Source organism: Ursus americanus, chromosome 20 (assembly GCF_024610735.1).
Source record: "Ursus americanus isolate L20-20 chromosome 20, mUrsAme1.1.p, whole genome shotgun sequence".
Classification (NCBI taxonomy): Eukaryota; Metazoa; Chordata; class Mammalia; order Carnivora; family Ursidae; genus Ursus; species Ursus americanus.
In genome coordinates this window covers 32,851,471-32,864,571 of record NC_142146.1, presented here as the reverse complement: position 1 = coordinate 32,864,571, position 13,101 = coordinate 32,851,471, and the positions used below count along the sequence as shown (strand labels likewise).

General features: G+C 36.6%; 1 protein-coding gene across 7 annotated transcripts in view; it reads right to left on the bottom strand.

Annotated features, from left to right (window-relative positions):
* Positions 1–13,101, bottom strand: part of PPP2R3A (protein phosphatase 2 regulatory subunit B''alpha) — a 205,041-nt gene that overhangs the window by 84,259 nt on the left and 107,681 nt on the right. For all 7 annotated transcript variants that reach the window (XM_045791823.2, XM_045791819.2, XM_045791820.2 and 4 more), the window contains one exon: positions 2,270–2,344. In XM_045791823.2, coding sequence (XP_045647779.2) covers positions 2,270–2,344 — 75 coding nt within the window. The remainder of the gene's footprint in view (positions 1–2,269; positions 2,345–13,101) is intronic.

The window sequence follows — 13,101 nt, the reverse complement described above, 5'->3', positions numbered from 1 at the left end:
ATTGGGGATAAAGCAGCATAATAATATCAGAGTGTAAATTTAAAAAATATAAATAATATGCAAATGCCATGAAAATGTGTCAGCAGAGATAATTTATTATATCCTGTTAATTGACCGATTTTGTTCTCTTTGTTTAATGATTAACATAACAGAATTTCTAGGAAAATGTGAACTATATGTGAACAAAATTGTTTCATGGCTTTTCGCTCTGAAATTATAAATTCCTGGGGACCACTTGCTAGATGACCACAGACGATCATGGGTCCACGGTACTTCAACAAATACCAAACTAGAAAGTGTAGAGAAAGGAAATCTATCTCTGTTTTGCAATTCTGTTATTTAACATCTTTTCTAAGAATAAATTCCAATAAAAAGTTCCTCTGTAGAGAGCATTTTCTGAATTGGTAGAAGGTTCGGCTGGATTATCTCTAAGATCTTTACTAGCTCTTAAGATTTTCAATTATGCTATTAACACGCCCTGAGTTTATAGAACAATCAACAATCAGAACCCAATAATTCCCTATGGAACTGAAGGCAGAGTTAACATGTAGAATTCTTAAGCATGAATAATTTCATTTATTTACTCAGTAAATACTGTATATCTAATATGTGCTAGGCACTATTCTAGGTATTGGAGATACTGTAGTGAAAAATATAGACAAATTCCCTGCCCCAGTGGAGTTTCTATCATAGAGAAGGAGAATTTAAAATTTAAAACCTCAGATGATATAAGAGCTGAGAAGAAAAATAAAGCAGAACAAATGAATAGAGGATATAGAGGGAAGGAGCAGAGGGAGAAGAAGGGTAAAGAGGGCAAAGGGTGTTCAGGGAAGGCCTCACCAATAAGGGAATATCCGAGTGCATAGCTGGATGAAGTAAATAAAGGAGGAAGTCATGTGAAATCTGTAGAAAGAGCGTTTCAGGCAGAGGAAAGAAGAAGTAAAAAGCACCTGAGGCAGAAGTGGAGTTGGTCTGTTCCAGGAACAGTGAGGATGTAGTTGTGACCAAAGCACAATAAGTGAGGGGGAGGGTTAATAGGAGAGATGAGAGCCCAGAAGTTGTAAGGGTGTGCGTGGGGGGCAAGTGGCGGGGGATTATGGGGAGTCTCAGCAAGGACTTTGGCTTTTCCTCTGAGTGAGATGGGAAACCACTGGAGGGTTTGAAGAGAGGAGTGACATGATCTGACTTACATTTTCAAAGGATTACTCTGCTTTGTGGAGGCTACACCAAAGGGCAATGAAGGTGTAAGTAGGGAGACCAATTAGAAGTAATCGAAGTGAGAAACGAGGGTGACTGCACCAGGGTGACTGTGGTAGCAGTAATTTAGTACAGTGGTATGGTTAACAGGCAAAAATCACTTCTGAGATAGTCTTAGAAGACAGTGACACCTTCTGGCTCAAAGAAAGACTTACAAAGTTCTACAACAGAATAGAACAAATGTAAAAGCCAAGAATGAAGTTCTGAAAGGAGAAAAAGAATGATAGTATTCTGTAACTTGACAGAACCCAATAAATTCATGGCCAACAAAAAGTACCCTAAGAATAAGAGGGTTTACCTCAGAGGTGATTGCCCTGTAATTTTACTGGGGGATGTGAACCAGACGCAAGGGCTAACTCACTTGAGTGTGGCTGTGATGGAGGGGTTTGTCCTGGGGCTCATCTTTGGAATTCCTCCAGAGATAATCTGGGAGGTAGGGCAAAGAATGCTGGACGTGGCTGCAATGTGCACTTAGAGGCTGGTGTGCTCTGACTCACCATTTGTGCCTTGCCCGTGACTGGTCAAATGAGGCCACTCACGAGAAACAGGGAATGAGAGCACCTCACAAAGTGGGAGACTGTCACTATACTATGTTAAATTCTTATATGATTTGTTTTCTGATTATATGTAAGCTATTTCTCATTGTCATTTTCAGTTCTAAATTTGAGACACATCTTTTTTCTGGGAAAGACACATCTTTTTCTGGGAAAGGCTGTTGAAAATTCTTTTCAGTATTATTTGTAAATGCTCAATATCAACTGGGTGTCAATATTAATGACAAAGCAAAAAGTGTACCTCATAAGACCAGACAGAATGAATATATTACTCTAATTCTGTGTACACTGGTACTTATAAGAAGGAAAGTAGATATAAATAATGAATTCAATTTACTGTACCTTCCTCCCACTTAAAATGATCATTATAGCCCAGGTTACCTTTTGCATAAAGTTCTGAAAGCCTGGACAAAGGAGACTTATAGATCTATACTAAGAAGAAAGAAGACTCAGCCTACCGTGGTGATGTAGCGGGAGTGGAATTCTGGAGCATCTTTCAGGAACGTGAGGCCAGGGTGTGTATCCACCACATCCTGAAAAAGATTAAAACCAAAACTAAATTAACAAATATACCAAAGAGCGGGGCGCCTGGGTGGCTCAGTCGTTAAGCGTCTGCCTTTGGCTCAGGGCGTGATCCCGGCGTTCCGGGATCGAGCCCCATATCAGCCTTCTTCACTAGGAGCCTGCTTCTTCCTCTCCCACTCCCCCTGCTGTGTTCCCTCTCTCGCTGGCTGTCTCTCTCTGTTAAATAAATAAAATCTTAAAAAAAAAAATACCAAAGAGCAAAATAAAAAATACTAACACTCCAACAGAATTTTTCCTTCCTGTAAAATAAGTAGCCGGTTGAGCAAACCTAGTTTTAGAATACCGAACAATGCACCTAAAATTTAACACGTTATTACATTCAAATTTTATTACAAGCATACTTACGTGTGCTTTTTTGTATGCTAGTACACTTTAATAAAATATTAAAATTTTAATTTAGCTATTGGTGATTTGTGAATCAAATGTCTTAGAGGTATGTATAGGAATTCTAACATGTCAAATCATGTCAGGGAAACTCACCCCACAGATTCTGGGCTAGGGGTTGTTAAGAGAAATTTCAGAATAAAGATGATAAAATACAAGCCAACTACAATGATTCTTTCTTAACCTAGAGAAATGGGAAATTTCTGAGGGAAAAAAAATAGCCATGTAGCCAAGTTCGAAATCTATGTTAAATTGTGTGAGTCAGCTAATGTCCATCAAAATGACTGTGTGGACAAATCTATTTTCGATTTAGGATTTTATTTTTATTTTAAAATCTGCTATTTTATTCTCATGGAAGACTATTAGAATATTAAAACCCTGAAATACCATTTTTATTTTCTAATTAGATTTTTAAAGCACTTTGAATAACCTAGAGAACCTATTTAATAACCAGAGGCTTAGTAAATGCAGTGCCAACATGGATATAATCTATTAATTGGCTAGTTATAAATGGGCAGATATCAATTATACCTCTTTTCTTTGATTCTTCAGAACAGTTAGCTATCCATACCTACCAGCACAGTCTCAAACCAATGGACCTTACTATTTAACTTTTTATTTGGAAATAATTTTAGACTTATGGGAAAGTTACAAAAATACTAGAGATTTTCTATGCCCTTCTCTCAGCTTCCCATAATGGTAACAACTTACAAACCATAGTACAATGATCAAAACTAGTAAATGAACACTGACGCAATACTAAACTACAGACATCATTCAAATTTTGCCAGCTTTTCTCCTAGTGTCTTTTTCTGTTCCAGAATCCTATACCACATTTAGTTCTTCAAAATAATTTCTTAAAAATTTAAGTTCAATTTAGTTAACATATAGTGTATTATTAGTTTCAGGGGTAGAATTTAGTGATTCATCAGTTGCATATAACACCCAGAGCTCACTACATCAAGTGCACTCCTTAATGCCCATCATCCGAATACCCCCACTCCCATCCACCTCCCCTTGAGGAGCCCTGTTTGTTTCCTACAGTTAAGAGTTTCTTGTGGCTTACCTCCCCGTTTTTATCTTATTTTATCTTCCCTTCCCCTATGTTCATCTGTTTTGTTTCTTAAATTCCACATGAGTGAAATAATATGGTATTTGTCTTTCTCTGACTTATCACTTAGCATAATACCCTCTAGTTCCATCCACGTGCAAATGGCAAGATTTGATTCTTTTTGATGGCTGAGTAGTATTCCATTGTGTGTGTGCGTGCATGCGTGCATGCGTGTATCACTTCTTTTTGACCTCACGACCGTGAAATCATGACCTGAGCCGAAATCAAGAGTCAGATGCTTAACCAACTGAGCCACCCAGGTGCCCCACATAATTTTGACACTCGTAACGAGTTCTAGTCAATTATTCTGTAGACTGTCTCTCAACATGGTTTTGTCTGTTTTCTCATGATTAGATTAAGATTTTCCATTTTTGGCAGGTATACCACATAAGTGGTATTGTGTGCTTTACAGTCATACAAGAGGATGTGAGGTTGGTGTGTCTTATAACTTATAGAATTAACTTTGATCACACTTGGCTGAAATGGTGACTTCTGGGTTCACCACCATATAGTTATTATTCTTCCTTAATAATTAATAAATATTGGGGGGATATACTTTGAGACTCTGCCAATATCCTGTTTCTCTGCAAATTTTTGCCCACAGATTTCAGCAGTCATTTTTTAAAAAGATTTTATTTATTTGAGAGAGTGAGCATAAGCGGGGGGAAGGGTAGAGGAAGAGGAAGAAGCAGACTCCCCACTTATGGGGAGCCTGACGAGGGCTCAGTCTCAGGACCCTGGGATCATGACCTGAGCTGAAGGCAGCTGCTTAAATGACTGAGCCACCTAGGCCTCCCTGATTTTAACAGTCATTTGTGGAACCTGATTGTGATATTTATATTGTGGTGCTTACCTAATAGTGATTTTGTATTTCCCTCATTCTTCTACATTTAATAACTGGAATTCTTCTGTAAGGAAGAGCTATTCCTCCTCTTCTACATATTTATATGTTTTATTTGTATCAGTATAGACTCATGGGTATTTATTTTATTCTAAGGGTTATAATCCAACACTATCATTATTTATTTTGTTGCTCAAATTGATCTTGCTCTGGCCATTGGACCTCTGTCAGGTTGGCTCTTGTGTCCTCTTGACTTGCTCTATCCTTTTGTGAGCACTTTTATATTTTCTGGTATCACAGAGGGTATCATCTTATATTTTCCTTATTCTCAAAATATCTCATTGTACTATACTCACCCTTTTACTTCTTGTGATGATATGAGTGATAAAATGTCTACATGATGAGAGGAAGTGAGGTGAATGGAGTAGCACTGTGATGGAGCCTTAGGCTACTATTGACCTTCTGATGTTGTGTCAGAAGGAGGATCATCTCCTTCTATACTGCAGTTGATCGTGAATAACTGAAACTGCATACAAGGGTGGGGGGAACTCCTCTATACTAATCCAAGCATACATACTTTTATTTCTTTCTATTTCTATATTTATCTATATATACTAAAAACTATGTAATCATATAGAGAATGGATTCTAATACTATACCACAAGGTTCATTCTAAACTTCTTCCTTTCCTTCATAACTTTAACAGACTTGCCAACCTATATACCATTGAGAAAGAAATTTACTAAATAGAGTACAGTATCAGTGTATAGTTATTTTTGTCTCTGGTCTTACAGTATCCAGTTAAAATACTGCTTTCCAAGATTACTCAGGTTAGCTCTCTCCTGTTCCTCCTTTATTCTCCTTAATGAGGTTAGAATACAGTTCAGTTAATTTGTTACTGTTTATTATTTTATTCGAGTTTCTTTCCCACAGGTCCAGGTTGAGTTTAATTCATTACTTATTTCTTGGAGGGAGAGTATTTGAACATTACTATAGTTCTAAGAGTCAAAGCTAATGTAGAATTGACATCTAAACAATATCAAGTTCTCCTACCCATAAGGAAGACCTCTCTCCCCATATATATAAATCTTATTTTAAATTCTCTCGGCAATGTTTTGCTGTATTTTGTGTGGGTCTTGCACATCTTTTGTCAGATTCATATCTAAGTATTTAATATTGTTTGGGGGTATTATAAATGGTATTTTTAAAATTTCAATTTTGAATTGTTTGTTGCTAGTATACAGAAAGAAAATTGATTTTTGTATACTGACCATGTTATCTGTAAACTTGCGAAGCTCACTTATTAAATGCAGCTTTAGCAGCATCTCATGAATTTTGACATGCCGTGTTTTCATTTTCATTAAGTTCTAGATATTTCTTAATTTTCCTTTTGATTTCTTCTCTGACTCATGGGTTATTTGAAAGTGTTATTTAGGGGCACCTGGGTGGCCCAGTCATTAAGTATCTGCCTTCGGCTCAGAGCGTGATCCCAGGGTCCTGGGATTGAGCCCCACATCGGGCTCCCTGCTCTGCTAGGAGCCTGCGTCTTCCTCTCCCACTTCCCCTGCTTGTGTTCCCTCTCTCGCTGGCTGTCTCTCTGTCAAATAAATAAATAAATAAATAAATAAATAAATAAATCTTAAAAAAAATAAAAGTGTTATTTAGTTATCAAATATTTGGAAAATTTTCAGAGATCTTTTATTATTTCTAATTTAATTCCATCAAAGTCAAAGAAATACTTTATGAGCTGAATTTTAAATTTTTATTGAGATTTTCTATGGCCTAGAATATGGTCTTTTTTTTTTTAAGATTTTATTTATTTATTTGACAGAGAGAGACAGCGAGAGAGGGGACACAAGCAAGGGGAGTGGGAGAGGGAGAAGCAGGCTTCCTGCCAAGCAGGGAGCCCAATGCAGGGCTCGATCCCAGAACCCTGGGATCATGACCTGAGCTGAAGGCAGACGCTTTTAATGGCTGAGCCACCCAGGCGCCCCCAGAATATGGTCTGTCTTGGTAAATATTCTGTGTACATGTTAAAGGAATGTGTATCCTACTGTTGTTTGGTAAAGTGTAATATGAATGTCAATTAAGTCAAGTAGGTTGATAGTGTTGTGCAAGTATTCCAAATCCTTATTGATTTTTTTGTCAACTTGTTCATTATTGAGAACAGCACATGGAAGTCTACAATTGTAATTGTGAATGTATCCTTGAAGTTCTATCAGATTTTGCTTCATGCATTTTGAAAGTCTGTTATAAGATGCATAAACATTTAGAAATGTCATGTTGTTATATTCTTTATGAATTGTTAAACTCTTGATGAACTGATCCCTTTGTCATTTTTGTTATATTCTTCATGAATTGTTATATTCTTGATGAACTGACCCCTTTATCTTCACCTAGCAATATTACGTGCTTTAAAAACTACTTTGTCTGATATTAATATAGCCACCCAGCTTTCTTTTCTTTTTGCAGCAAAAAAACCCATAAAACATAAAATTCATCCAACAATTTCTGAGTGTACAGTACAATACTGTCAACAACTTGCACACTGTTGTACAACAGATCCCTCCTACCCCAATCCCGAATGATTGAAACTCCATACCCACCAAATAACAACTCCCCACACACACCCCCAGCCTCTGGCAACTACCTCTCTTCTTCCTAGGAGTTTGACTTCTTTAGGTCCTCATATAAGTGGAATAGTACAGTATCTGTCCTTGTGTAACTGGCTTATTTCACTTAGCATAATGTCCTCAAAGTTTATCCATGTTGTTGCATGTAACAGAATTTCCTTTTGTTTTAAAGGCTGAATAACATTCCATTATATGTATATACCATATTTTCCTTATCTGTCCATCTACTGATGGACATTTAGGTTGCTTTTACTTCTTGGCTATTGTGAATAATGCTCAATAAATACGGGAATGCAAATATCTCTCTGAGATTGTTTTCCATTCTTTTGGATATATACCTCACAGTGGTATTGCTGGGTCATATGGTAGCTTTATTTTAAATTTTTTGAGGAACCTCCATACTATTCCATACTATTTTCCATATAAGTTGTACCCTTCTACATTCCAACCATCAGTGCGTAAATGTTCTGATTTCTCCACATCCTCACCAATGCTTTTTTTTAGAAACAGTATCCATTCTAACAAGTGTGAGGTGATATTTCACTGTGATTTGATTTGCATTCCCCTGCTTATTTTTTTATTTTATTTTATTTTAGTTTTTTTTTTTTTTTACTGATGTTGAACACCTCTTCATATGCTTGTTAGACATTTCATTTTCTTTGGAGAAATGTCTATTCAAGTCCCTGCCCATTTAAAAATCCAGTTATTTTTATTGTTCTTATTGAGTTGTAGGAGTTCTTTATATATTCTAGCTATTAACCCCTTATCAGATATGTTTGCAAGTATTTTTTTCCCATTCTATAGACTGACTTTTACTACACTCTTTCCTTTGCTGTCCAGAAGTTTTAAAGTTTGATGTAGTCCCATTTGTCTAGTTTTGCTTTTGCTGCCTCTGCTTTTTTGGTCATATCCATTGCCAAATCCAAGGATCATGAAGGTTTCTCCCTCTGTTTTCTTCTAGGAGTTTTATAGTTTCAGGTCTTAGGTTTAGGTCTTTAATCCCTTTTGAGTTCATTTTTTTTTTTTAAGATTTTATTCATTTATTTGACAGAGAGAGACAGCCAGTGAGAGAGGGAACACAAGCAGGGGGAGTGAGAGAGGAAGAAGCAGGCTCCTAGCAGAGGAGCCTGATGCGGGGCTCGATTCCACAACGCCAGGATCACGCCCTGAGCCAAAGGCAGATGCCTAACGACTGAGCCACCCAGGCACCCCTTGAGTTCATTTTTGTACATAGTGTGAGATAAGAATCTAACTTCTTTCTTTTACCTGTGGATATCCAATTTTACCAACATCATTTGTTGAAGAGACCATCCTTTCCCTACTGTGTAGTCTTGGCACCTATGCTGAAAATCATTTGAGTATATATACAAGAATCTGTAGCTTTGTAATATATTTTGAAGTTAGGATGTGTGAAGCTTCCAGCTTTGTACTCCTTTCTCAGGACTGTTTTGGCTATTCTAGGTCCTCTGAAATTCCATATGAATTTTAGAGTTGTTTTTTATATTTCTGCAAAAAATATCATTGGAATTTTTAGACTTTATTGGGGAATAAGCTACAAAAATTGTACATATTTAATACATACAATTTGATGAGTTTGGACATGTGTATACACAGGAAACTATCACCACAATTAAGGTAATAACATATTCACCACCTCCAAGTTTCTTTGTGCTTTTTTTCTTTTTGTCTGTTTGTTTGTTTTGGTAAGATTACTTAACATGGGATCTATCCTCTTAACAAATTTTTAAATTTCACAACATAGTACTGTTACCTATATGCACTATGTTGTACAGCAGATGTCTAGAACTTATTTGTCTTACATAACTAAAACTATATCCATTGACCAACATCTTCATGATTCAACTTATATGAAGTATCTAAAACAGACTCACAGAAGCAGAGAATTGAACGGGGTTGCCAGGGGATGGAGGAAGGGGACCATTTGTATTTTGATAGAACTTGAACTGCTCTATATAGACTGTTCTAGGTTGTATGGGCATTTAACAATGTTAAGTCTTTCAATCCATAAACACAGTATGTCTTTCCATTTATTTGTAAGAGCTTTCTTTTGGTTAGTGTTAGCATGCTATATCTTTTTTCCTCCTTTTACTTTTAATCTATTTGTGTCTTTATAATTGAAGTACATTTCTTTCAGGCAACATATATTTGGGTCTTGCTTCTTTGTCTAATCTTTGCCTTTTGAGAGTATTCACATCACTTATATTTAATGTGTTATTGATATTGATATGGTTAGGTTTAGGTCTATCATCTTGTTTGTCCCATCCATTCTTTGTTTCCCTTTTTTCTTCCTTTCCTGCCTCCTTTTGTGAGGTCACTGAGTATTCTTTATAATTTCTATTTTACTTAACCTTTTTTTTTTTTTTGCTTTTTAGCTATAACTGTTATGTCAGTGGTTGTGTCAGAGGGTGTAGCATATATCTTTAACTTACTTCAATCTATTTTCAGGTGATATTATACCACTTCATGGATAATATGTGAAGCATACAATAGTATACTTCCATTTTTCTTCTCCTGGCCTTTATGCTATTGTTGTCAATTTATACTTAGGCATATGTTATAATCACCACAAAACATTGTTGATAGTTTTGTTTAAATAGTTATCTTCTAAAGAGATCTGAATAAAAAATCATATACAGTTATCCATTTAGTTACCATTTCTGGAGCTTTTCTTTCCTTCATGTAAATTTGTATTTCCATCTTGTATTATTTTCTTCCTTGATGAACAACTTCCCCCAACCCAAATACACTTCTTGTACTGCATTTCTGCTGGTGATGAATCCTTTCAGCTTTTCTATGTCCAAAAAATTCTTTAATTCACCTTCATGTTTGAAAGATATTTTCACTGGGTATGATGCTCTAAGTTGACAACTATTTTCTTTGAGTATTTTAAAGATGTTGCTCCAATGTTTCTGACCTGAACAGTTTTCAACATGAAATCTACTGTTAATCTTTGTTCCACTTTATGAAATTTGACTATTTTCTCTGGCTGCTGTTCAAATTTTCTCTTTATTACTGGTTTTGAACCACTTTATTGTGGTGTGACTTGGTATAGTTTTCTTTGCATTTTTTGTGCTTTGGGCTTATTGAGTATCTTGGGTTTGTGAGCTTATAGTTTTCATCAAATATAGAAAATCTGGGGCTATTATCTCTTCAAATAATTTTTCTGCCCCCCTGCAATTCAAATAATTTTTCTGCCCCCCTGCAATACAATTCCAGCACTAACTATCCAGAACTGGTACTGATTCCACAGGTTAGGGGCACAGTCCTTCACAAGACTTCTCACTCTACACACGAGCCATTAACTCTGGGGTTCCTAGGCCATCCACATTTCTGACTGACTATAAATTTGGGGGTTTCCACTATCCCCTTAGGTTTAACAATTTGCATGAGTGACCCACAGAAATGAGGAAAGTGCTACATTATGATTACTATTCTATTATAAAGGATACACGTCAGGAACCAGCCAAACAAGAGATGCAGAGGGAAAAGACTGGGAAGGTGTGAGACACGGAGCTTCTATTCTCCGGGCATGGCACCCACCCCCAGCATGTCACTGTGCTTCAGTGAGCTTCAATGTCCAGAGCTTTTATTGGGTTTCATTAGGTAGGCATGCTTGATTAAATCATATTGAATATTAAATCATATGACTGAATTCAATTTCCAGGCTCCATCCCCTCCTTGGAAGGTCGGGTTGATTTTACCTGGCTGAAAGCCCTAACCTCTAATCATCTGATTGGCCTTTTTGACACAGCAAGTCCCCATTCTGAAACTATCTAGGGACCCAACATTAATGAGTCACCTCATTAGTATAAACTCAGGTATGGTCCCAGGAGCCCACTATGAAAAACAAAAATGTTCTTATCATTTGGGAAGTTCTAAGGAACTTTGGACAAAGACCTGACAAATTCTTTATTTTAAGTCCCTCCACCTCTCCCATTTATAAGTACGTTAGTTTGCTTGAAGTTATGTCCCACAGCTCATGGATGTTCTTTTTTCTTTAATTTCTTTCTTTGTGTCTGCATTTCTCATTTTGGATAGTCTCTATTCTATGTCTTCAAATTCACTAATCATTTCACTTGCAATGTTTAATCTGCTGTTAATCCAATCTGGTGCATTCTGCACCCCAGACACCTTAGTTTTCATCTCTACAGCTTCAATTTGGGTTTTTAAAAAATATATATCTTCCCTGTCTTAACTTTTGGGGTAGATGGAATTCAGTTATGATAGCTGTTTTAATGTACTAGTCTAATTCTAACATCTGGGTCAGTTTCAACTGATTTTTCCCCTTAATATCTGTTGTATTTTTCTGCTTCTTTGCATGCCTGATGACATCAACCATTATGAATTTCACCTGAATGAATGCTGGATATTTTTATATTCCTAAAAATATTCTCAAACTTTGTTCTGGAATGCTGTTAAGTCACTTTAAAACCCTTTTATCCTTGTAGGTCTTGCTTTCTAAATTGGTTAGGAAGGACCTAGCAATGCTTAATTTAGGGTTAATTATTCTCCACTACTGAAGCAAGACTCCCAAGAATACTCCACCCAAAATCCTGTGTATTATAAGGTTTTCCAGTATGGCTGGTAGGGACAAATACTATCCCTGGCCCTGTGTGACCGACAGGTACTGTACTGCTCGCTCTAATGGACAGCACTTTCTTTAGCTTTGGTTACTTTCCCCACATACATCTGCTGATCAGTATTCTGAATACTCATGGAGGAGTTCTAAAGATGTCTGGAGCTTTCTCACTGGTGTTCTGTCCCAAATATTCTAGCCACCCTGGTCCTCTAGCTCTCACCTCGGTCTCCTAAAATTAGGGAGTCTGATGGACTCTGCCTGGAGTCCCCATTCTCACACTATGGCTTGGAAACTCTCTCAAGGCAGTAAGCTGGGACAATCATAAGGCTCACCTTGTTTGCTTTCTGTTCCTCAGCAATCACTATCTTTTGTTGCTAGGCATCCAGCATCTTGAAAACCACTCTTTTGTATTTCTTGCCTGATTTTTTTTTTAATTGAAGTATAGCTGACATACACTATTAGTTTCAGGTGTACAACAGTGATTCAACATTTATATACATTACAAATGATCATAGTAAGTCTAGTTACCATCTGCCACCATACAAAGTTATTAAAACATTATTGACTATATTCCCTATGCTGTACTTTACATCCCTGTGACTTATTTCATAACTGGAAGTTTGTACCTCTTACTCCCCTTCACCTATTTTGCCAATCTCCCCAACCATCTCCCCTCTGGCAACCATAAGTTTGTTCACTGTATTTATGAGTATGTTTGTTTTGTTTTTTAGATTCCACATATAAGTGAAATAATATGGTACTGGTTTTTCTTTGTCTGACATTTCACTCTCTAGGTCCATCTGTGTTGTCGCAAATGGCAAGATTCCATTCCTTTTAATGGCTGAATAATACTCAATTGTGCATATATTCCACATCTTGTTTACTCATTCATCTATTGATGGACACTAGGTTGCTTCCGTATGTTGGCTATTGTAAATAATGCTGCAGTGAACATAGGAATGCATATGTCTTTTTGAATTAGAGTTTTCATTTTCTTTGGAAAAATACTGAGAATGGAATTGCTGGATGGTATGGTATTTCTATTTTTAATTTTTTGAGGAAACTCCATATTGTTTTCCATGATGGCTGCACCAATTTGCATTTACCAATTTACCACCAATAGTGCCCAGGGTTCT